Raw genomic sequence first — 24677 nt, forward strand, 5'->3', positions numbered from 1 at the left:
TTAAATAAAATATTGAATTTTCTTAAACATGCTTTGTCTTTGTCAGTTATGGGGTATTGTCTGTAGATGGGTGAGAAAAATATATATTTCATCGATTTTAAATTGAGGCTGTAACACAAATGTGGAAGAAGTCAATGAGTATGAATGTTTTCTGAAGACACTATATCATGACTGAGCAACAGTTACCTTATACCAGTAAGGCCATTGAAGCAAGACCAGACTTGAGAGCCAAACTGACAAATACTGTATTTGCAACTGGAAACAAATTATTTTTTTCCACAGCAACTGTCTTTGATAAATTCGCTCTCAGCTTAACATCCTAACTATCGCAAAATGTAATTTGAAAAAAAGCAAACCAACCATTGTGTGTTATGAGTGGGAGGAAGTCATGCCAGATTTGTTTCATACAAGGTATGTAACAACCAGTTTTACCCAACAAAGACCTATGAATGAACATATAGGTCAAGTATCTTATCTTAACGTCACAAGACATATTTGATGTCATAAACAGACAGTACAGAGAAGGTGTATAACAATAACCCAACGTATGATTAACTTTCTACATTGGTATTCTTACTCATGCAAACGGCACACATTCCTAACAAAAGTATATATTCTTATTTCTCAACATTATTTCATTCAACAACTTTGTGGGAGAAGTCCTAGAAAACACACAAATCATCCGCAACTTAAAATACAATGAAGATAGGTTTCTGTGATTTATACATTAGGTTTCTGTGATTTATACATTAGGTTTCTGTGATTTATACATTAGGCTTTTTAGTGGGCGTTTCCACCAGCTGAGGCTGATTGTAGGACGGCTCATAATAACGTCTGGAATGGAGTATAATGGCTGGAATGCAGTTAATGGAATCAAACACATGAACGTGTTTGATACCACTCTATTCCGGCCATTATTATGAGCCGTCCTCCCCTCAGCAGCCTCCACCCTTGCAAAGTTTGCTACAATTTCAGAACTATAACCAAATTCAAAAACTTCAAGAAATCTAGACAATTTTTTTTTTTAAATAAAGTTGTTTTTTTAACTCAAGAATGTCAAGATTTCAGTCATACCACAATAATTTATTTGCTTTTGCGGCGGCTCACATGGTCAACATTACATTCTATCCATTTACACAGTTAGAGCGGTAGAGTAGGCTAAGTGTAGCCTGGTCCCATACTGTATGTACTGTAAGCAACTCTTCTAGCCTTGCCATGTCAATGCCATACATGACAACGAGAAGAGTTGGCTACAGCACAAACTGTACGATACCAGGCTACAGTACTATAAGTACCCTGCAGTAGAAGAACAACCCCCTGTCATGTTCCACTCACTGGTCTTATTTCCTAGTGGACCACAACAGTGCTTAAGACCATTTACCTTGTTAGGGGCGGCAGTATTGACGGTGTCACCAAACTATCTGTCCATCTGAACTGGCATCTCATGGCAGAGTGTAATAAGCACCCTGCCTCCAAGTCTCAGCTTAATAGTAAGCTATAAATGTAGAGAACAATAATACTTGAGCCGATTATGGAGGCTTGTTCATTTGACTGAGAGATCTCTTTCACGCCCCTGTTCAGACATGATATGAACTAGCATTAAACTAATGTTACCCATCATAATCTCAGTGTTTGAAAGACCTGCAATCTGAGGATGGAGCTACCAAAATATCTTTCAAATAAACCCCAATTTCCATTCCCACAAATTATAATGAATAAACATATATACCCCCCCCCGATACGATTCAATCCAAACTGGCTACATAATAATGTTAACATATTAGCCAACGAAGCAATCCCCAATTCAACAGACACAGTCCTACCCCAAGGGATATACTCCAAAACAGGTTCAACTTTGATAAACAAACAAAAATAACTAGATTTTTTTTTGGTTCATTAAGCTAAACTTATTTTTGGTTAAGTCAATTAGACCAAGCCCATTTGAAGTTATTTCAGGATATCTAGGCAAGTTAGTTGGCTAACTCCTTGATCATGCTTTAAAGTATACCCCTCTGAACAGTACTATTTATAAAACGGCTTACGTGCAGCATAGGGACCATATGAAGAGACTGGTTTCATCATCTGAGGTTTAACTGGTATTTGGATGATCCTGTATTCATTGTTAAACCCCCATACTAAAGTGGTTGATTTTGCATTTCTACTTTATCACAAACATAATTACACAAATAAAAAGAAAAGTACAAGAGAAACATATTGATCGATGAAACAGGGACTCCAGAGACGTGATGTTGAATCAATCACACAGCGACATGGTCACAGGGGACATGGTCCATGTCTGAAGCACATATGAATTACATATCCTATCCTCTTCTGCAGTATGGAATTTATGGAACCTTCGAATTATATACCATCTGTCCTAAACCCTAGAACCCGTGACCAGACTTAGACTGAGGAGTCCTTAGGAGTCCCTCTGGGTCAGAGAGGGAACAGTAGAGGGTGTATCCTAGCTCATCCACCTCCACTGGCGTCAGCTCACAGAACAGGTTGACTTTGGGGACCAGGGCGCAGGGGAGCCTCCCGGCCTCTAAGTGTCCCACTAGCGAGCGGAGCAACTGCAGGAAGCGGTCAGCCAGCGCCTCCTGGGTCCAGTCGCCCTCCTTCTCGCTCAGTAGCAGTATGGCGTTGGTCAGCTGACTGGCCGACAGGCGCGCCAGGGCCGGGTTCAGCTTGCACACGGCTTTAGTCACCTTGAGACAAGCGCAGCGGCAGCCCCCGTCCTCCTGGTCCAGAGCCCGCAGGCGCGCAGTCTCCGCCACGCGGAAACTCTGCCGCCACAGGTTTTCATGGCGCTCCGCAGCCAGCCTGTGTGGCTTGGCGATGAGCGAGGCGCCGTCGTCCATCACCAGCAGAGGCAGGAAGTCCACGTAAAGAAGGCGGTCTGTCTCGTACTGGACCTCCAGGGTGAGTGTCTCCGAGGGAACCACCGGCCGGATCACGTAGTCCAGAACGCTGCCGATGGCCGGCCAGTTGATGGAGCCGGCCACCAGCTTCTCGAACACCTCCAGGACAGACTTGGGGGAGAGGTAGCCTCCTACCATGCAGCGGTCCCAGTAGCTGCTGCCTCGGGGGAAGTATTCCAGGTTCTCCCTGCGAATCAGCCAGAAGCCCGGAACATTCATGATGGTGTCCTCCCCGGGGACTGACGACCACAGGTTCTTCTCCAGGGTCAGAGGGACCATGAGCTGAGCATGATCTGCTGTCACCACCTTCGAAAGAGTGGGTTAGAGAGTCAGAGCGCACATCGTGTTATTCTTGTAAAATCATAACATTTCAAACCCAGAGACAGGCACTGAGGTAAAAAGCATTGTTTTTTAGTCACAACACTCCTAAGCCAATGGCCTGTGAAGTGATATCTTTACCCTTTATCCCTTCCCCCGGAGGGATAAAGTTTACTACTACTCTCTTATTACCTGCAGGTCGTCGTAGAGGCTGCCGCTGAGGTACATCTCCCGGAGAGGCATATCTGGCAGCTTGGCGTGCAGGAAGATCCTCAGCTCTGCGCAGATGTCCAGGGCAGCCCGGCGGGCTGTGGCCTGCTCCTCAGCGGGGATGGCCACACGCTCCTGGTAGAACTCCCACAGTTTCTCCTGTAAGGAGAGGCGCATCCTGGCCCGGAAGAGATCGGTCTCCCCTGCAGCGCTACGTCCCCGCCCCGCCGCCCTCCGCATGCAGTCTGAGTGGGATACAGCCACGACAGGCAGAGGTTAGAAATATGCAGGTATGGGTTATCGCATATACAGTGCATATAACCCATGTGGGCTGGGCATTCTGATGACGCAAGACACTTTAATAATGAAACAAATATGTTGAAAGGGAGGTAAATAAGAACAAAAGTACGGATATTGGGTGACGACAGGAAATCAAACCCAACTAATGGGAACACGTACCACGAGAGGGGCTGCTTTACAGACTATCCTCTCCTACAGGGAGTAACCTACTACTAAAGCCGGACGTACACCACACCATTTTTTTTAGTTGAGATCAGACACGTTTCGTTTTTCACGAGACAGCGTGGTATGGAGAATCCTCACAACCAAGTGAAGAACCTTGTAGTGTGTGACCCCCCCCCCCGGTTCGCGCCACATCGTTTAGCTTGAGCACTAATACGTTGGGAAGCCAAAGAAACGACACGAAAGACGGTCGTTAAATGTGAGAGGCTCAGCAATGTTACATTTTTGAAAGTTGTGTAGTGTACACCCGGCATAAGAGAACCACCCAAAATACCACAGATTTTGAGGTATTTTTAACTTTATAACAAATATCTGATGGAGCTCAATAGAAACTAGCCGTCTGAGTCTATTTAGTGGGTTTCTACTAACAAAACTATAGGGTCGTTCCATTCAATTTCAATAGCTTTGACCGCACCCCTTGTAATTTGAACTAAACTTTCCATTCATGTTTGCCCATGGTAGAAGTGGTCAGAAAAGTACTTTTTTGACCTGAATGCCAAAACATTCAGGAGAGAGGTGGCCAAATTGTGATCCATGACGCATACCATGAGACAGCCACTGTATGTCTCTCTTGAAAATATAAAATGGCTCAGTTTGATATAATTTAAAAGCTTACTAACAGGATTGTCAAACTATTTGGTCATTCCTTTAAAATAAAAAAAAGTATGGTTTATGTTGAGACTGCCATCAGTTGAGACACAGCATGCACTTGAATGCAGAGTAGGTGTAACTAAAATGGGAATAACATTGACATTTCAACTTTCTAATCAGTTGGAGGTCCACACAGAAAATATGGACTTGAATGGGAATATCAGTTTTAAATTACAATGTCAATCTTCCATAGGAAACCTATTAAAATCATAAATATAGATAGAATCAAATGTTATTTGTCACATACGGCCGAATACAACAGGTGTAGACCTTACAGTGAAATGCTTACTTTTCAAGCCTTTAACCAACAATGCTTTAAGAAGTTAAGAAAAAATACGTGTTATTTAAAAAAATAAAAGTAACAAATATTTCAACAGCAGCAGTAAAATAACAATAGCGAGGCTATATACACAGGGGGTACCGGTAGTTAAGGTGACTATGCATAGATAATAAACAGAGCAGCAGCAGTGTAAGAGGGGTCTGGGTAGCCCTTTGATTAGCTGTTCAGGAGTCTTACGGCTTGGGGATAAAAACTGTTAAGAAGCCTTCTGGTACTAGACTTGGCGCTCCGGTACCACTTGCTGTGCGGTAGCAGAGATAAGTCTATGACTAGGGTGGCTGGAGTCTGACAATTTTTAGGGCCTTCCTCTGACACCGCCTTGTATAGAGGTCCTGGATGGCAGGAAGTTTGGCCCCAGTGATGTACTGGGCCATACACACTACCCTCTGTAGTGGCTTGCAGTCAGAGGCCACGCAGTTGCCATACCAGGCAGCGCTGCAACCAGTCAGAATGCTCTCGATGGTGCAGCTGTAGAACCTTTTGAGGATCTGAGGACCCAATGCCCAATCTTTTCAGTCTCCCGAGGGGGAATAGGTTTTGTCGTGCCCTCTTCATGACTGTCTTAGTGTGTTTAGACCATGATAGTTTGTTGGTGATGTGGACAAGACATTCCTATTTAAATTGACATTTGATGGTGGGTGGACCTTCAGCCATCTTCATGGTAGTAATTGGAATGTACAATTTCAAATCAATTACTTTCAAATGGTGTAACAGCTAAATTGCAGTTGTCTGAAGGGAAAGGTCCATTCTATGAATTATATTTCTATGATTAAAATGACACCCACCCTGTATTCATGAGTATACTGTGTCTCAACCGATGGCAGGCACAACACATACACGTCAGATGATATACATTAGGGTCTAAGCGTCATAATAGGCAAAAATGTAACTAAATCTAAAATTAAACAGTACACATTTTTCCTACAATTTATAATAGTTTGGCAACCCTGGTTTCAAGCTTTTAAATTACATCAAACTTAACCGTTCATCTTTTCAAGTGATGAATACATGGACGCCTCATGGTATGTTGGGATATGCAAAAATTGGTCAACTTCAAGCCCCTCCATCTCCTGATTGTATTGGCATTCAGGTCCAAAAAGTAATTTTCTGATCACTTCAACCATGGGCAAATACAGTGAGGGAAAAAAAGTATTGGATCCCCTGCTGATTTTGTACGTTTGCCCACTGACGAAGAAATGATCAGTCTATAATTTTTATGGTAGGTTTATTTGAACAGTGAGAGACAGAACAGCAAAAGAATCCAGAAAGACGCATGTCAAAAATGTTATAAAATTGTTTTGCATTTTAAATGAGGGAAATAAGTATTTGACCCCCTCTCAATCAGAAAGATTTCTGGCTCCCAGGTGTCTTTTATACAGGTAACGAGCTGAGATTAGGAGCACACTCCTAAAGGGAGTGCTCCTAATCTCAGTTTGTTACCTGTATAAAAGACACCTGTCCACAGAAGCAATCAATCAGATTTCAAACTCTCCACCATGGCCAAGACCAAAGAGCTCTCCAAGGATGTCAGGGACAAGATTGTAGACCTACACAAGGCTGGAATGGGCTACAAGACCATCGCCAAGCAGCTTGGTGAGAAGGTGACAACAGTTGGTGCAATTATTCGCAAATGGAAGAAACACAAAAGAACTGTCAATATCCCTCGGCCTGGGGCTCCATGCAAGATCTCACCTCGTGGAGTTGCAATGACCATGAGAACGGCGAGGAATCAGCCCAGAACTACACAGGAGGATCTTGTCAATGATCTCAAGGCAGCTGGGACCACAGTCACCAAGAAAACAATTGGTAACACACTACGCCGTGAAGGACTGAAATCCTGCAGCGCCCGCAAGGTCCCCCTGCTCAAGAAAGCAAGAAAGCACATATACATGCCCGTCTGAAGTTTGCCAATGAACATCTGAATGATTCAGAGGACAACTGAGTGAAAGTGTTGTAGTCAGATGAGACCAAAAATGGAGCTCTTTGGCATCAACTCAACTCCCCGTGTTTGGAGGAGGAGGAATGCTGCCTATGACCCCAAGAACACCATCCCCACCGTCAAACATGGAGGTGGAAACATTATGCTTTGGGGGTGTTTTTCTGCTAAGGGGACAGGACAACTTCACCGCATCAAATGGATCATGGATGGGACCATGTACCGTCAAATCTTGGGTGAGAACCTCCTCCCCTCAGCCAGGGCATTGAAAATGGGTCGTGGATGGGTATTCCAGTGTAGGTTCCGTCCCTCTCTTCGCCCCAACCCGGGCTCGAACCAGGAACCCTTGCACACATCAACAACTGACACCCCACGAAGCATCGTTACCCATTGCGCCACAAAAGCCGTGGCTCTTGCAACGCAAGGGGAAACCCTACTTCAAGTCTCAGAGCGAGTGACGTCACTGATTGAAATGCTATTAGCGCGCACGACCGCTAACTAACTAGCCATTTCACATCAGTTACACCAGCATGACAATGACCCAAAACACACGGCCAAGGCAACAAAGGAGTGGCTCAAGAAGAAGCGCACTAAGGTCCTGGAGTGGCCTAGCCAGTCTCCAGACCTTAATCCCATAGAAAATCTGTGGAGGGAGCTGAAGGTTTGAGTTGCCAAACGTCAGCCTCAACCGTAATGACTTGGAGAAGATCTGCAAAGAGGAGTGGGACAAAATCCCTCCTGAGATGTGTGCAAACCTGGTGGCCAACTACAAGAAACGTCTGACCTCTGTGATTGCCAACAAGGGTTTTGCCACCAAGTACTAAGTCATGTTTTACAGAGGGGTCAAATACTTATTTCCCTCATTAAAATGCTAATTATTTTATAACATTTTTGACATGTGTTTTTCTGGATTTTTTTGTTGTCATTCTGTCTCACTGTTCAAATAAACCTACCATTAAATTTATAGACTGATCATTTCTTTGTCAGTGGGCAAACGTACAAAATCAGCAGGGGATCAAATACTTTTTCCCCCTCACTGTAAGTATGGAAAGTTTAGTTTAAATCAAAAGAGGTGCGGTCAAAAACGGATTGAAATCAAATGGAACGATCCTATAGCTTCCTACAACAAGCACAGAGTCAGTAGCATCACCCACAATACAGGAAGTACAGCCATCCTGACATCAGCCATCCTGTCGTCAATAGACACAGCCAAGGATTAGAAAACACTGCACAGAGATGAGGTCAAACCATCTGAAACACACTACCACCCCACTGTGAACACCTGCTACATCAATCCCAAGTGTTACTGTTCAGGCCTCGCTCTGAACACAGATAGGCAATATGTGTGTGATGTGCGCAAGTGTGAGTGTAACAGGCGTCCCTCTGCTGCTTAGCAGTATAGCTTCCACGCTCATCAGTCCTTACCGGTACTTGATCTCGCATCCTCTGCCTTGCCAACACACGTAACCGTCCTGCTTGACAACGTACTAACCAGTCGCACCACCGAAAAAAGTACCAATTTGGCAGCGCCATTGGCAACGTTTCACGCTGTGGGGTGAGCTAACGGCACGATTGTAACTCTGTTAACCTGTTTAGGATAGGGGGCAGTATTTTCACGGCCGGATTAAAAAACGTACCCGATTTAATCTGGTTATTACTCCTGCCCAGAAACTAGAATATGCATATAATTGTTTGATTTGGATAGAAAACACCCTAAAGTTTCTAAAACTGTTTGAATGGTGTCTGAGTATAACAGAACTCATATGGCAGGCCAAAACCTGAGAAGATTCTGTACAGGAAGTACCCTCTCTGACCATTTCTTGGCCTTCTATAGCCTCTATCGAAAACAGAGGATCTCTGCTGTAACGTGACATTTTCTAAGGCTCCCAAAGGCTCTCAGAAGGCGCCAGAACGGAGAATGATGACTCTGCAGTCCCTGGGCGAAAAACAGTAGCGCATTTGGATAGTGGTCGATCTGAGAACAATGACACAGGCGCGCGCATGCACGAGAAGAGTCCATTTTACATTTTCAGTCTTTGAACAAAAACAACGTCTCAAGGTCGGAATATTATCGCTATTTTACGAGAAAAAAATCGCATAAAAATTGATTTTAAACAGCGTTTGACATGCTTCGCTAGCGGAACATCTAGATGTAAGAGGTTAAATGAGCAATGTTGATAGTTGTAAATGCAGAACATTGTGTGTGACACCCTAAATACATTAGCGTACCATACCTGGTTCAAAGGAGCTGGAGGAGGTGGGTAGAGTCTGCAGTGACCTGCTCACTGTTGACCTCATGTTGTGGTTAAGTACCCGTGGTGACGAGCCCATCCAGCTTGGTTCCTCCCAACTCCTTTTCCCTGATGGTTCCATCTTAGTAGGGCTGGTCGGAGCACTTATGGCACGGTCATACATCTGAAAGGAGATGGAATTGAAAAGCTTTATTGTCCATTAGAGTGTTTCATGTAATGGACACGTCTTCCACTCGTGGTTAAAAACAGTAAAATTACTGATGTAGAGATCAGATGCCAAACAGTGAGAGGTGATCACATTTAGCCTACAACTGAACTGGCACAACGGACAAAGAATGTACATAACATTTACAAGAACAGAATTGCAATGATCTTACTTAGAGACTAACTTACTCTTTTGACTGCTAGTGTTGCAATGCCAAGCATGGCAGCTCCTCCGACCCCAAGCACAAGCTTGGCATTAGAGAGCAAAAAGTCAACGGCCGCGCCCATCCCGTCATCCTTCTTTCCTTTACGGTCACCGTTCACTCCCGCCATTCTGTCTTTGTGAATGTAGCGTTAGAAGGGGAAAAATGATGAAAGAACAAAGAAAGTACTGATTCAGATGTGAAGAGTCCTGCGTTCTATTACCATAACTCGAGGACTGTTTACCTTTTATTATTAAAATATGCATTATTAACTTATTTCTGCAAAAGGATAGTTGGTCAGTTAATTAGCTGAATCGTTTACCTGTTAGTGGTCTGACACAAGCACGTCTTGCCAAAGGTGGTGTTGGATGGTTGACCCCCACCTACATCAACCCCCCCAGTCTACTGCTGAGGAAGAACTGGCCCCTCTTCAGTGCGGCCTCCTTGTCGCTCGACACGGTCAGGGCCTGGCAGCGGCGGAACTCGCCGGCAACGGCGCGCCGGTAGTAGTTGCGGTCTGTGTACTGAAGGTGGCGCCCTGCACGGAGCAGTGCTCGGTACAGCTCCAGCACCGCACTACGAGACCAGCCGCCCATTAGGGATGCACATGGAGAGGGGAGGACTCCTGTGAGGAGAGATAGAAGGACGTTTATTTATTTATTTCAATAGAATAGGTAATCATTACGCAAAGGGCAGTATTAGCAGCGATTTTCGAACACTGTCACCTAGGCATCTGCCACTGGTGAAGTGGAAGGACAACATGGATCAAGTTAGGCTATACTCATCCTGAACAGTAACTTAACTACTTGATACGATTGGGCATATTTAGCTAGATAACCTTTGTGGATGACGAGATAAGACTGATCATTTGTTGCCGATTCGGTGGTCGTTATACCGATTATTGGTACTACTAGCTAGCAGCAAGGGGTGAGTGTAATTTGTGGAAAGTCCCAACAGTTATCTGTTCCAAAAATAACAAGGTTGCCAACAAACAACGCATACAAAGTTGTACAGCGGCAGAATAAGATACCGGGTAGGGCGTGGAAATTGTGTCAGGTTTTTCACTCACCACGTTTATTCAAAAAAATGTCTATCCTCACTCTGGTAGCCTATGGACAAACATTAAGAATAAGCTACGTGGTGAGTTGATGCCTAATCGGGAGCTAGTTAGCTTGGTGAATTGATCATGCTACTTTGTATGCGTTGTTTGTTGGCATCCTTGTACTTTACGAAGTTTCTGGAACAGATTCACATTGGAACCTCCCACAAATGATACCCAACCAGCAGCAAGTCAAGTTCATTTGCTAACTAACTAACATTAGCTATGTTATGCCTGTCTAGTCTGCATGCAGCCTAGCCGTGTCAGACCAGAGCAACACATAAGATACACCAAGATACTGAACTAGCTTACTAACCCCTTTCATCTGACATTAGCTAGCTATATAGTTTACGTTAGCACTCGTCCAGCAGAACAGCCCTGAGCAATTTAGCTACAAAACGTTAGCTGCTGTTGCCCGTGTAGATTGTCCGATAAGTGAGCTAACAATTAGCTATACTAGAATAGCAAAACCAGTATCAATAGTATTGTTCCCTTTGATTGGCTAATAGTAATACAAAAAAATCACTTAAGGCTAGCCTAGCATGCGAGCTAACGTTAATTAGCTTTTTACAGTAACGTTAGCCTCCGAACGATGCTGACCTTGCACATTGAGGAGCTGATACTCACAATCAATTGAATAAAAATATACGATATTGACAGAACAACATTTTACATCGTCAAGGGAGAACGCTGAACTTACGTTTGAGAAACGATTTCAAAGGTTTCTCCTTATAAGTACTACAGACACAGTTCCCCCTCGCTTCGGGGTCAGAATGACAAACCGGAAGCTATTGGCTACTTATTATTGCACTGGAATTACTACATCCGGTTTGAACAATTTTTATGGTTGAGAAATGTGACATTACAGCACTCAATCTTATTTAGCCTACAAACCTATACACCTTTCTATGATGGAATAAAGCATTTTATAAAGAAGTCTAATAAGAAAACATATGTGAATAAGATCATAAGCCAATGTAATAAGACTATATGAGTAGGGTAGGTTAGAGGAGAGTAGAGTATTACTTTATTAATCCGAATTTGGGAAATTGTTTTATCACCTATAGCATCATCACTGATTACAAGGACAAGACAAGGATAAATTAAACACATATAATTAAACAAACTCATATTAATATGTACTATATTGGTCAGTTTGTGAGCAGCTAAGATCCGACACAATCCCTTGTGTGATCTTGGGTTAATAGAAAGTGAAGCCCATTTTGTGTTTTATTGCCCTCTGTATGATAACTTGAGACATGTTCTGTTTGCTAAATTGCTGGGCCAATTGTGCGCCACCCCCGGGACTCTCAATCACGGCCGGTTGTGATAAAGCCTGGAATCGAACCAGGGTCTGTAGTGACGCCTCTAGCACTGAGATGCAGTACCTTAGACCGCTGTGCCACTCGGGAGCCCTAGGGATAAGATAATACAAATATTCACTGAGCTATAAGACATAAGACATTGCGAGAGACAGCCATTACTAATTCAGCCTCATGCCTCTTATTCTACTGTTGCTACAAATCTAATTATAGAGACCAGGAGGCATGTACCAGGAGACATTTTCGAAACCAGTTAAAGTGCATTTAATGTTCAGTCACAAGGGTTAAATGGTCATGTGGAAAACTGTCAATGACTGTTTGGGTGAAATAGAGCATCAAACTAATGATGCACCTGAAAAACCTTTAAAAAGAGTTCCAACATTTGTTGAACATTGACATTAGCCATTCCATTAGGGAGAGTATTTGCAGTGAGAGGCTGCCTCAGATTCACCCAGCGTCTATTGAGAGACAGGGAATGTAATTGCTTAATTGGAATCACTAGGTACATATTATTGCCAACCCTTGTTTATGTAGTACAACAAAACTTGCTATTCACTGACTTTCGCTGCATCTTACGGAGCGTGCATATCTTGGGAGTGTTTTCGGTATTGAGGTAAACTAGTTTCTACTTTTATAAATGACATTTTATGAGCTTAAACACGTACCAACAATGGCTGTAGGAATAACACAACTTTATCTACTTATGTGTAGCCTAATTACAGAGTAATGTCCAGAGCAACGTATCTGTGAGTGCTTGTGTTGTTGATCATAGTGGTATTTTGTGTACCTAAAATTTGCAAAAATAATTCACCCACAAAGCTGAGCCAGATGTGTATATTGGTCTTTCTTGAAATACATGTTTTAAAGTTAGTCACGCTTGAATGAGTCATTGTGGTATGATACATTCTTTAGTGGAGGGCAGCCTCCTTGCTTATACTGTTGAGGGGTGTAGGGACTTCAGGACATACCACTGACAATGTATGTAAACTTAAATGATTTACTCTACTATTGTCTAAATCATTGCAATTGATCTTAGCAACTTTGATGACAAAAAGTTGCCTCAGGCAGGGGGAAAATGTTTTTAATATAACAGCTGTGTTGTTATTTTACATGTATTTTAGGCATGCAAAATAGTTGGTTAATAGCATTGGTTGTCAGTGGAGTTGTCACAATCACATTTGAGGAACTTACACATTGTAACCCTTACACACCCTATATTTTGGTTGTGTTGCCCTGAGATTGTGAACAGATCTCTTGAAGAGAGCTGCTATCACATTCAAAAGTTAATTGCAAAAATGGAATTTCCATAATACAAGAGAGAAAATTCAAAATAACCACTTTTTCTCCAAAAAATGTATTCTGTGACATGATTTTGACATCTTATAAGCTGGTTTAGTTTGCTGATAACTGGTTTTAATGAAGCTCCATTTTGACAAAAGTGACACAACTGTGTTTCGTTTATTTTTATGGTAAATTTTACAATTTGGTACTTAAATTCTACAGTTGAATGTATTTCTGAACTTATATATTACCTATGTGGTTTATAGAGGTGGTATTACATAAAACCTATCAATTGTAACTTCCTTTAGTTAGAATAATTAGTAACTACCTGGTAATCACAAGGTCATAGGCATAGCTGAACTTGAATCTGGCCTTAGAAGAATGAAAAACAGGCAGCATTGTAAAGAGCGACTGACTAGGCTTATCAGCACAAATCTAATTACCTCAACAGGGTCATGCAGAATGAGACATATTCCCATGACAACTAGCAATACAAACACCATGCTAATTCTTATCATTAAGGGATGAGGGTAATGTAGAGCAGCCACTCACACACAGTGTGATAAAGGAGAAGTCACAATGTATCTCAAAAGGATACATTGACCTTACAGGAGGTATTGTATTACCGATGATCTGGCATACAAACTAAGGGTACTGTCCATTCACATCAGCCAAATGAATCCATAAAGAGTCCTCTGTGGGTCTCATGAGCTCTTCTCCTAGATAATATGATTAGCCTAATTGAATTATAGCCTTTGTAATCATACAAGTTAATACAGTATGTATTACAGTAACTATGGTTGAAAGAGAATATCAGGGCAAATTACCTGAGTGTCTTTACCTTAACTCAATTGATTGTGCGTCCTCGCTCTCTCATTGCATTAGGTTCCCCCTATCGACAGGACAGGATGGCACTTCTCGATTACCCTATTCCAGAGCTAGATGTCACCTTACAAGAGGCAGGCCGTGTGCTCCAGCTCACCCTGAGCCCCGAGCTCTACTCTCAATTCAAAAACACCCTTAGCCAACAGAGGGAGGTCCTGCAGGAGGCCCAAAAGTGCTTGGCGGCTGCCGCCTCTGGCCGAGAGAACTGGGTGACAGAGCAATTCAAGAACCGGCTGCTTTCATGTACCGACCCCCTGCCCACCTCGACAGCCATCCCCGCTGTCCTGCCCCCCTCCAGAGCCAAGAAGGAGTGTGCCCAACTGGAGAGGGCTGCTGCTCTGCTCTGGGCTGTGGCCAAGATATATAGTGAGCCTTCGCTGGTAGAGGGCGAGGGGCAAACTGAGCGCACACAGCAATCAGAGGTGTTTGCTGCCAGCCGCATTCCTGGGAAGACCCAAGATGAGATTAAAGTAAGCTTTGGGAGTACTCAGTGTTTTTTTGTGTTTTCATACACCATCTCTGATGATAATGATAACAATTCATCATACTCCCTTATCTTATTTTCATATAATGTGATTATCTCCTACTTCTTAATGTGCTATTTGTTTTACAGGTGTACCCAGACTGCCTCCATGCCATCGTAATCTGTGCTAGAGGGGTATTTTCAGTCAACATACTGCAGCATCCCAGCCCAGGCGGGCCTATGTCCCCTCTACCTTTCCCTGACATCTACAGACAAGTGGTTTATGTGATGAGCCAACATAGAGCTGCCAAGAACAACGAGCCCTCTGCCATCTGCGGCCTCTCTGCCCTGCAGCGGCAAGCCTGGAGTGCTGTGAGGGAGGAGATCCTGAGAGCAGGTGGGGCAGCGGCCGCCTCACTGGGGTTGATGGAGAGTGCTGTGGTGGCTCTCTCCCTGGAAGACTGCAATCCACCAGCTGATCTGGCAGACACCCTTAACGCTGTCAGACTGGGAGGAGGAGATGGGCCCTGTCTGAGATACTATGACAAGGTACAGTATGGGATGTTTGTGGTACTGTAATTGTGGATGACAACTACTACAATACAGTACAGTGACGCCGTAGTGAATCAACCGGATTCATCAGGTTACTGGATGAGGATATGGTATTGATTTTCTGTGTGGACAAAAATATACCCAAGATAATGGAGTTAAATCAATTTTTCAATATTGAATCAAATTGTAAGTGGATCTTTACTGCACATCAGACATACGTAATTGCACCCAACAAACTTCAGTTTATTAACTCACTGACACAAGACTTGAAAACATAGGTTCCTCTTTAGGTCAACTATTTTTCTATACTTTTTCTACAGGTGGTGAACCTGGTGGTATTCAAAGACAGCACAGCAGGGATGGTGTTTGAGCACAGTGCACTGGATGGAATGGTGGCTGGGTTAGTGGCTGAGACTGTGTGGTATCTCTCTGAGTCTCTTAATGTAGACCTAGTCCAGGCCAACACAGGAAGCAATGGGTCAGCCTATCTTAACAAGGCTGATTCCTCCTCCCCAAGCCCCCTAGCATTCCCACTACAGGGTATAACTAAAACAGACCCCCCAAAGTCCTCCCCTAAAGCAATTCATCCTATCATCACATTTGAGGTTCTCTCTTACCCAGATGTCTTTGCTACCCTCCGGGATCACAGGGGCCTGTACGATGCCTGGATCAACTTTTCCTTGCAGCTCTCCCTGAGGCAGACTCTTGGGGAATCTGCTGCCAGCCACATTCTTGTAACCCCTACCCATATGCGTCACTACAAGCATGGCCGCTGCGATCCGACATACTCCCTCACCATGCAATCCTACCAGCTCATCGGTGCTTTGGAATCCTGCATCGGACCAGACAACAACCCTCGATACACGAACGAACTGCTCTCTCTGTTCCATGTGGCTTTCCTGGAGCACAAGAACCTGATTAAAGCCACTAAAAGTGGACATGGTGTGGGCCCTCACCTAGCAACCCTACGCTGGTCCATGTCTCCAGACAACCCTCTCAAGAAGTTTCTTGACCCCTTTGGGTGCCCCTCTGTTTACCTTACTGGCAAGGATTTGATGGAGGGAGTGGAGCTTGCTGTAGGGAATGTGTATGCTAAAGACCAACTTGCTGTAACCTACCTGGGGAGGAGAGACCGGGTCCGTATGGTGCTCAATGGGAAAGGCACCTTTGCCACAGTGTTGGGGAAGTTTCAAGATAGCCTGAAAGTAAATATGAAGCTGGTGATGCTTCTCGCTGTCAGATATTCCATCGCCGGACAAATGGGAGCCATGGAGTGTCTGCTGCAACAAGGACAAGCAGGAAGAAGGAATGGATCCTCCCAAGGGGAAATTCACAAAAGTATCAGTCCAGCAGGCCAAAAACAAGGCAAGACAATGTCTAAGTCAACACTTCCTTCTAACTCTGCTTCCAACATGAGTCCAAACTTCACTCTGGTGATCCATGGTGGAGCTGGGGAGGAGATGATGCTGAATACAAAGGTGGTAGGCGTCATTGAATTTGCTCTCCAGACAGCTCTGACCCTCGGAGCACAAGTGCTACAACAAGGAGGCAGTAGTCTTGACGCAGTGCAGCGGAGTGTGCAAGCTCTTGAGGACTGCTTTCTGTTCAATGCAGGGAAGGGATCTGTTTTCAACAAAGATGGGAAAAATGAGATGGAGGCGACCATAGTAGATGGAAATGGGATGAACTCTGGATCGGTGGCTTGTGTGCAGAGTGTGAAGAACCCAGTGAAAGCAGCAAGACAGGTCATGGAGAAGAGTGTACACTCACTCTTAGTAGGGGAAGGTGCAGAAGAGTTTCTGCAAGGCTTAGAAGAGAGTGAGAAGCCTATGAGGGCGGAGTACTTCCAAACTGATGTCCGTCGCAGAGAGCTGATAGCAAAACTCAGTACTGGCAACGCCTCCAAGAACAACCATCCACAGAAAGTGGGAGCTGTTGCTTTGGATCGATGGTGTAGGTTAGCTGCTGCAACGTCCACAGGTGGGTTGGTGGGAAAATGGAAGGGTCAAGTTGGGGACACAGCAGTAGTGGGAGCAGGTATATTTGCTGATGACAAGCTTGCAGTAACCTGCTCTGGTGATGGAGATGTGTTTCTAAGGCACACAGTTGCACAAAAAGTGGCCAGTCTCTACCATCATAAAGGCTACAGCCTTAGGGCGGCGTGTCGAGAAGTCATGTCTGAGAACTTGAAGGGCAGCTGTGCTGGAATCATTGCTGTAGACGCAAAAGGGGATGCTGTTGTTGAAACCAATGTTGGGGTGTTGTTTGTAGCTTCTATGGTTGGTGGCATTGCACGTGTTGAAGTCCTGAGACCCATGAAGAGTTATTTCAATGTGATCTGGGAGACTGACAAACTAGTTGCTCACCTACACTCCAACCCTTGGACACCAGGTGCCACCATCCTTACCCAAAAGACTCTGAGTGGGCCAAGCAGCATCTTTCAACTGGTTGTACCAGATTTCTTAGCACTGTTGCAAGGTGCACGGGCTGTTTCAAACCTGCTATGCGAACGACTGGGGGTACAGCGTTGCGCCCTAGTATTTAACCCACATCCCGAGCAGCCGGCCCATATCCGAGTGCTACCACTTCATGGCCTGGAAACCAACTGGCGCCCCCAACCTACCGGGGAGGAGGACTTTCAGCCCTATGACCCAGGTTACTGCACCTCAAAGAGTGGTCCGCGCTGGGAAGATGCAGATCTGGACCAGGTTCAGGCCAAGATTCGAGACAAGCTGCCAACGCCTAACGCACCATCGTGCTATGACTTCTTAGGAGATCCTTCCCACAATGGACTGTTCTGCCGTATCGTGCGTGGGGAGGAGCAACAGTGGCGGGTGTGGGAAGACAGTGATCATGTGGCTTTCCTCACTCCCTACCCTAATACACCTGGACTCACAGTTCTAGTGCCACGTAAACCGCTGTCCAGCAACATTTTCCGTCTGGAAGAGACTGATTACACATCACTGATCCTGGCCACTCGTAGGGTGGCTGGACTGCTGGAGGAAGGAATGCATGCTCGAGGTGTTGCACTCATCTTTGAGGGCTCTGAGATTGATTATGCCCATGTCAAGCTGATCCCTCTGGTTCCTCCACGTGGTGACAAGCCTGCTGAGGTGTTCCCAGAGTACTTCCAAAGTTACCCCGGCTACGTCTCATCTGCCGATGGCCCTCCCGCCAGCCCTGAAACTCTAAAGGAAATCCACACCAAAATCACACTTTGCAGGCCTCCTCGTTCCTGGGAGGACCCACAGAGCCACTCCATGTTAGCCATCAAGAGCCAGTGGTACCGTAATCTCTTTCAAATTCAAAATACCCTCTTCCACAACACAGTGGAGTACTTCAACAACACCTGTCAGTATGCGTACGCCCTGACTCCTCTCACCACTGACACAATCTCCTCTCCGATGGGCCTGGGATCAGACTCCGAGCCCGTTTACGTCAACTTGCTGGGGCAGGATGTGTACTTGGCTGACTCCATGCAATTTGTGCTGGAGTATTTCTTGCGTTTCCAAGAGAACTTGCCAGGGACATACTATGTATCGCCAAGTTTTCGGGGAGAAGATCCAGATGCCACTCATCTTAACCAGTTCTACCATGTTGAGTGTGAGCTCCTGGGCGACATGGATACTGCCATGCACATAGCTGAGGGATACGTGGCTCATCTCACCAACGCAATGCTGAAGAAACACTCCAACATCATCCTGAACTCCGCTGGGACCCTTTCACATGTCAAGGACTTACTGGAGAAGTTAGAGGGAGGAACCCCTCTCCCAAGAGTCACTCTGGACAAGGCCATCCCTATGATGCCCTCGACAGACTGCTTGGAGTGGGTACAGGACGGCCAGCCACAGTTTGGCAGGAAGTTAACCCGCAAAGGAGAACGGGTTTTGATTGAGAAGTACGGAGGCGCTGTTTGGCTGACAGAGATGGACCACCTGGGAGTGGCTTTCTACCAAGCATATGTGGAGGGCTCGGGCAGACGCAAGGCAAAAGCATCGGACCTCCTCTTGGGATTGGGGGAGACTCTGGGTCTTGGGGAGCGTCACTCCAACCCTGAGATGGTGCAAGAAGCCCTCAGACATCACGCAGTCCCAGAAGAATCCTACAAGTGGTACATCAACATGCGGCAGGTCATTCCTCTACTCACTAGCGGGTGGGGTATGGGCACAGAACGCTACTTGTGTTGGCTGCTTCAGCATAATGACATCAGAGACATACATATTATACCCCGTATGAAGGCCAGGAAATACATGCCTTGAAATATCCTTAACCCATTAGTTACCCAAAGACTGATGAAAAAGTTCCCCTAACTGTCAGCTCTTTCATTGAACGTCCTAAGGGATGCATAGAAAGCGAGACAGCCTATCTATAAAACTCTGAAAGTATACAAAAACATTAGGAACAAGAAATGAGTCTCAGTTATGAGAGAGCAGTGACTGTGTGTTGAAACGTTGCTGATTGTGTAGATGAGGAAGGGCAACAAATAGTGGAGGTATTTCCAAATCAATGATACTGTATATGAAAATATACAAAGGTACCAGTCAAAAGTTGACACACCTACTCATTCAAGGTTTATTTTTTTATTTTGACTATTTTCTACATTTCAGAATAATAGTGAAGACATTACAACTATGAAATAACATGTATAGAATCATGTAGTAACCAAAAAAGTGTTAAATCTAAATATCTTTTATATTTGAGATTCTTCAAAGTAGCCACCCTTGCCTTGATGACAGCTTTGCACACTCTTGGCATTCTCCCAACAAGCTTCATGAGGTAGTCACCTGGAATGCATTTCAATTAACAGGTGTGCCTTGTTAAAAGTACTTTTGTGGAATTTATTTTATTCTTAATGCGTTTGAGCCAATCAGTTGTGTTGTGACAAGATAGGGGTGGTATACTCAGCATATGTGGGAACTTCTTCAAGACTGTTGGAAAAGCATTCCAGGTGAAGCTGGTTGAGAGAATGCCAAGAGGGCGCAAAGCTGTCATCAAGGCAAAGGGTGGCTACTTTGAAGAATCTCAAATATAAAATATATTTTTATTTGTTTAGCACTTTTTTGGTTAATCCATGATTCCATGTGTTATTTCATAGTTGTGATGTCTTCATTATTATTCTACAATGTAGAAAATAGTAAAAATAAAGAAAAACCCTTGAATGAGTAGGTATGTCCAAACTTTTTACTGGTACTGTATAGACAAGCCAATTGAACCAATTTTTTTATTTTTTTTCCAAAGCAAGATTTTGTTACATGTAGAACCATCGGTCTGTCTGTAATTCTTGAAAGTATCTGTCTGTAAATCCTTCAATGTAAAACTCTTAATAACTTGGTACAATTCACACAATAGTTCTTAACATTTCACACAAAATAATTACTGTTCACAGGCATCTCAACTGTCTAAACAAGTGAGAGAAGATATTTGCTAACATAACACATTGGTCAAGGTGAACACTTCTCTGGCCTATTTAAGAAAATTGATGTTTTGCGTATGATTATAAAAACACTTGAGAATACCATACTTGTGTGAATTTTCAAATACTATTGTAGTTTGTTTTATATGTATGATTATTTTAATTGTTTCCTTTATTACCAAGGCATTAATAAACACTGTCTTCGTCAGCCATCAAACAATGTAAATCTCTTGTACTTTGTGGTATTATTACCATTCAAATTAAATTGTTGCTGTGCCATATTTTTGCCTTATTCTTACTTCTAGAATGCTTTGAGTAGGGCCTAAATAGAAAAAAAGGAGTAAAAATGGTTTGTAACAAGCGGAACTCGCAAAACAATATTCTCCTAAATCTCTTCCATCACCAAGAGTCTCTCTGAGGGAAAATATTTTTGCCTGAAAATGCACAAGATCACAATCGAAGCAACAACTTCACAACAACACAACACTTCGTGACACCCGAGAAACACAGAGAGAGTAGTCTTGCACTTTTGAAAGACTGTGCAGGTTTGTGGACTTTATGAACCTAAACACTGAGATTGTCACGTTCGTCGTGAGGATAGGACCAAGGCGCAGCGGGAATGTGAATACTCATCTTCTTTATTATGAAGAAAACCAAAATAAACACTTCATCAAAACAACGACGAGAAAACAGTCCTGTGAGGCACACAGCTACACTTGGAACAACTACCCACAAAAACCCATGGAAAAACACCCCTACTAAATAGGACTTTCAATTAGAGGCAACGAGGAACAGCTGCCTCCAATTGAAGGTCAACACAATAAACTAAACATAGAAATAGAAAAACTAGAACGAACATAGAATTATACTAACAGAACATTAACCAAAAACCCCGAAACACATAAAACAAACACCCCCTGCCACGTCCTGACTAAACTACAATAACAAATAACCCCTTTACTGGTCAGGATGTGACAGAGATAACATTTAAGTTAATTGATAATCAAAGGGTCAGTCGAGGTAAAGGCCTCGGAATTCAGTAGATCACTAAATTCCTCAAGTCGTGAAATAAGCAGAAGTTTATCAAATAGCCTAGAATTTAACAAATAGAGGCAGGCCAGGGATCAGGTTTGTCATTTATTTCAATTGCCCAGACGATGAGCTACGCACAAGCCAAGCATTGAGCATGTAATCAGAGCCCCATGACAAAGCACACGTTCCCACAGCTGAGGCCATCTCCCACAAGGTAGGCAGCACAACATCGCCTCTCTGCAGAGTTTGACCCAGGCAGGATTCAGATGGGCACACGGAAACACACAGAACTGGGTACAGTGTTATCCATCTCTCACATGGGTACATCAGATGATGGCATGATCATTCTCCATGGCACATATCCATTGCTCAACACATTCCAGGTCTAACTACATACTGTGCAGTAGAACAGAGTTGTAATATGGTATCAATAAGAGCAAACTGATTTTTACAAACACCCTTTTGGAGTTTGATTACTTGTTGTTACTGTACTCCCCACTGATAGATTTACATTACTTCTATGACCAAAGTTCCGAAGACTGGACCTACATTTGTGTATAAAAGTTCAAACGAGATTTTGCAACGATTCCTATGTCGAAGATGTGAATAATATTTGTTGGTCTAATGTGCGTAATGAGGAACATCTAGACGCTGCACTTGAAGCATTCGTGAAACTGCTTCTTCCAGGGACTGATAGGCATGCACCCATCAAGAAATTGACTGTTAGAACTGCCAAATCCCCATGGATAGATGACAAATTGAAAAACTGTATGGGTGAGAGGGATGAGGCAAAGGGAATAGCAAATAAGTCTGACAAGGCAGCAGACTGGCAAACATACAGTCAATTTAGAAATCATAACAAAACATAACTAAACAAAAATAAACTAGACTATAGAAGAAAGATTAATGATATAAAAGAATGATAGTAAAAAGCTCTGGAGTACTTCAAATTAAATTATAGACAAAAGGAAACTTGGCTCCATCCTTCATTGAGGCAGATGGCTTGTTCATAACAAAACCCTTTGATATTGCCAACCACTTCAATAACTTTTTTTTTGGACAAGATTAGCAAACGTAGGTATGATATGCAAACAACACATGCTGAAAGGAAGGGTACCAAAGAAATGTCTGCAGCATTGAAGGTCACAGTGGCCGCCATCATTCTTAAATGGAAGAAGTTTGGAACCCCCAAGACTCTTCCTTGAGCTGGCCGCCCAGCCAAACTGAGCAATCGGGGGAGAAGGGCCTTCGTCGGAGTGTCGACCAAGAACCCGATGAATACTCTGATAGAGTTCTATAGTTCCTCTGTGAAGATGGGATAACCTTTATGGTAGAGTGGCTAAACAGAAGGCACTTCTCAGTAAAAGGAACATCATAGCCTGCTTGGAGTTTGCAAAAAAGGCACCTAAAAGGACTCAGACCATGAGAAGCAAGATGCTTTGGTCTGATGAAACCAAGATTTAACTCTTTGGACTGAACACCAAGCGTCATATCTTGAGGAAACCTGGTACCATCCCTGCGGTGAAGCATGGTGGTGGCAGCATCATGCTGTGGGGATGTTTTTCAGCGGCAGGGAATGGGAGACTAGTCAGGATCGAGGGAAAGATGAATGGAACAAAGTACAGAGATATCCTTGATGAAAATCTTCCTGGAGTGCTCAGGACCTCAGACTGGGGCGATGGTTCAACTTCCAACAGGAAAACAACCCTAAGCACACATCAAAGACAATGCAAGAGTGGTTTGGGGAAAAGTCTCTGAATGTCCTTGAGAGGCCCAGCCAGAACCCGGACTTGAACCCGATCGAACATCTCTTGAAAGACCTGATAATAGCTGTGCAGCGACGCTCCCCATCCAACCTGACAGAGCTTGCGAGGATCTGCTACGAAGAATGGGAGAAACTCCTCAAATATACGTGTGACAGGCTTGTAGCGTCATACCCAAGAAGACTCGAGACTGTAATCGCTGCCAAAGGTGCTTCAACAAAGTACTGAGCAAAGGGTCTGAATACTTACTGTATGTAAATGTGATATTTCAATTTTTTTATATATAAATGTGCTAAAATATATATTTTTTGCTTTGTCATTAATGGTTTATTGTGTGTAGATTAATGATGAAAAAAAATAAAAATTTAGAATAAGACTGACGTAACAAAATGCGGAAATAGTCAACGGGTCTGAATACTTTCCAAATACACTGTAGGTACATTGCAGTTGGTCCTGAACAAAGCAGCACATATCACACTTAGATGTACATGGAGGGACAGTGTCAGTAACATGCATTTCAGTCTCTCCTGGCTCAAAGTTGAGGCGATATTGATTGCATCCCTTTTAGTTTTTGTGCGAGGTATTGATGTGTTGAAGGTACCAAACTGTCTGTTCAAACAGTTGGCACACAGTTCGGTCAGTCATCGGTACAACACAAGACATGCAACCAGAGGTCTCCTCAAAGTCCCCAGGTCCAGAACAGAGGCTGAGAAACACAATATTAAATAGAGACATGACTACATGGAACTCTCTGTCACCCTAGGTAACTCAAGCTAACAATAAAACCAGTTTTAAAAAACGGATAAAAGAAGACCTTACTGCACAAAGGGGACTGTGAAGAGACAGCCTTTTTATATATATCTTGTATTGTAATTTGCACTGTACTATGAATTAGACCAACATATTGTGTGTATGTACTCATATGTAGGCTATGTGTGACGTTTTAAATGTATTTATTTCAGTCCTTGACTAATAATGTTCTGTACATTGTAGTATGCCATGTTTCATGTGGACCCCAGGAAGAGCAGCTGATGCTTTTACAGCGGCTAATGGGGATCATAATACTGTAAATACCAAATTGTACTCTATGTATAAACAATAGAAGAAAAGTGACATTATACATAGGGACTCCCTCTACAGGTGATTTGTTGGACATGCAGGGGTGAAAGTGAAGTTGCCTGCATAAAATGGGTCAGAATAAACACTAAACATGCAATATTGCATTATGTTATTAAGAAATGTGCAGATTTTGATAAATAGCTGGAAATCATGACCCATTCTGTCTCATAATTGTGTGGAAAAAGTGGAAC

General features: G+C 43.6%; 2 protein-coding genes across 3 annotated transcripts; one reads left to right on the forward strand and one right to left on the reverse strand.

The window, feature by feature from the left end:
* Positions 1 to 227: 227 nt before the first annotated feature.
* On the reverse strand, positions 228 to 11449 carry mief1 (mitochondrial elongation factor 1). Of its 2 annotated transcripts, none has more exons than XM_029727307.1 (6): positions 11357 to 11449; positions 9880 to 10182; positions 9544 to 9688; positions 9133 to 9313; positions 3432 to 3694; positions 228 to 3227 (listed from the first exon to the last, which is right to left on the reverse strand). In XM_029727307.1, exons 3-6 carry the CDS (start codon positions 9685 to 9687, stop codon positions 2385 to 2387), a joined length of 1431 nt encoding a protein of 476 aa, XP_029583167.1. In that variant the 5' UTR covers position 9688; positions 9880 to 10182; positions 11357 to 11449; the 3' UTR covers positions 228 to 2384. The 2 variants fall into 2 exon arrangements, with proteins under 2 accessions (XP_029583167.1, XP_029583166.1); XM_029727306.1 differs by having other exon boundaries at positions 9544 to 9692.
* Positions 11450 to 12378: 929 nt separating this feature from the next.
* LOC115170926 (uncharacterized) lies at positions 12379 to 19752 on the forward strand. The gene is made up of 4 exons (XM_029727308.1): positions 12379 to 12591; positions 14145 to 14614; positions 14758 to 15156; positions 15480 to 19752. Exons 2-4 carry the CDS (start codon positions 14168 to 14170, stop codon positions 19416 to 19418), a joined length of 4785 nt encoding a protein of 1594 aa, XP_029583168.1. The 5' UTR covers positions 12379 to 12591; positions 14145 to 14167; the 3' UTR covers positions 19419 to 19752.
* Positions 19753 to 24677: the final 4925 nt, after the last annotated feature.

This window comes from Salmo trutta, chromosome 32 (assembly GCF_901001165.1).
Source record: "Salmo trutta chromosome 32, fSalTru1.1, whole genome shotgun sequence".
NCBI lineage: Eukaryota > Metazoa > Chordata > Actinopteri > Salmoniformes > Salmonidae > Salmo > Salmo trutta.

Excerpts from the sequence above, each read along its gene's own strand:
- mief1 (XM_029727307.1), bottom strand. The coding sequence starts at position 9,687 with ATGGCGGGAGTGAACGGTGACCGTAAAGGAAAGAAGGATGACGGGATG. Across the intron at positions 9,314-9,543 it reads CAACACTAGCAGTCAAAAGA|ATGTATGACCGTGCCATAAG; the intron begins GTAAGTTAGTCT and ends ATCTCCTTTCAG. Across the intron at positions 3,228-3,431 it reads GCCTCTACGACGACCTGCAG|GTGGTGACAGCAGATCATGC; the intron begins GTAATAAGAGAG and ends ACTCTTTCGAAG.
- LOC115170926 (XM_029727308.1), top strand. The coding sequence starts at position 14,168 with ATGGCACTTCTCGATTACCCTATTCCAGAGCTAGATGTCACCTTACAA. Across the intron at positions 14,615-14,757 it reads AGACCCAAGATGAGATTAAA|GTGTACCCAGACTGCCTCCA; the intron begins GTAAGCTTTGGG and ends TTTGTTTTACAG. Across the intron at positions 15,157-15,479 it reads GTCTGAGATACTATGACAAG|GTGGTGAACCTGGTGGTATT; the intron begins GTACAGTATGGG and ends CTTTTTCTACAG.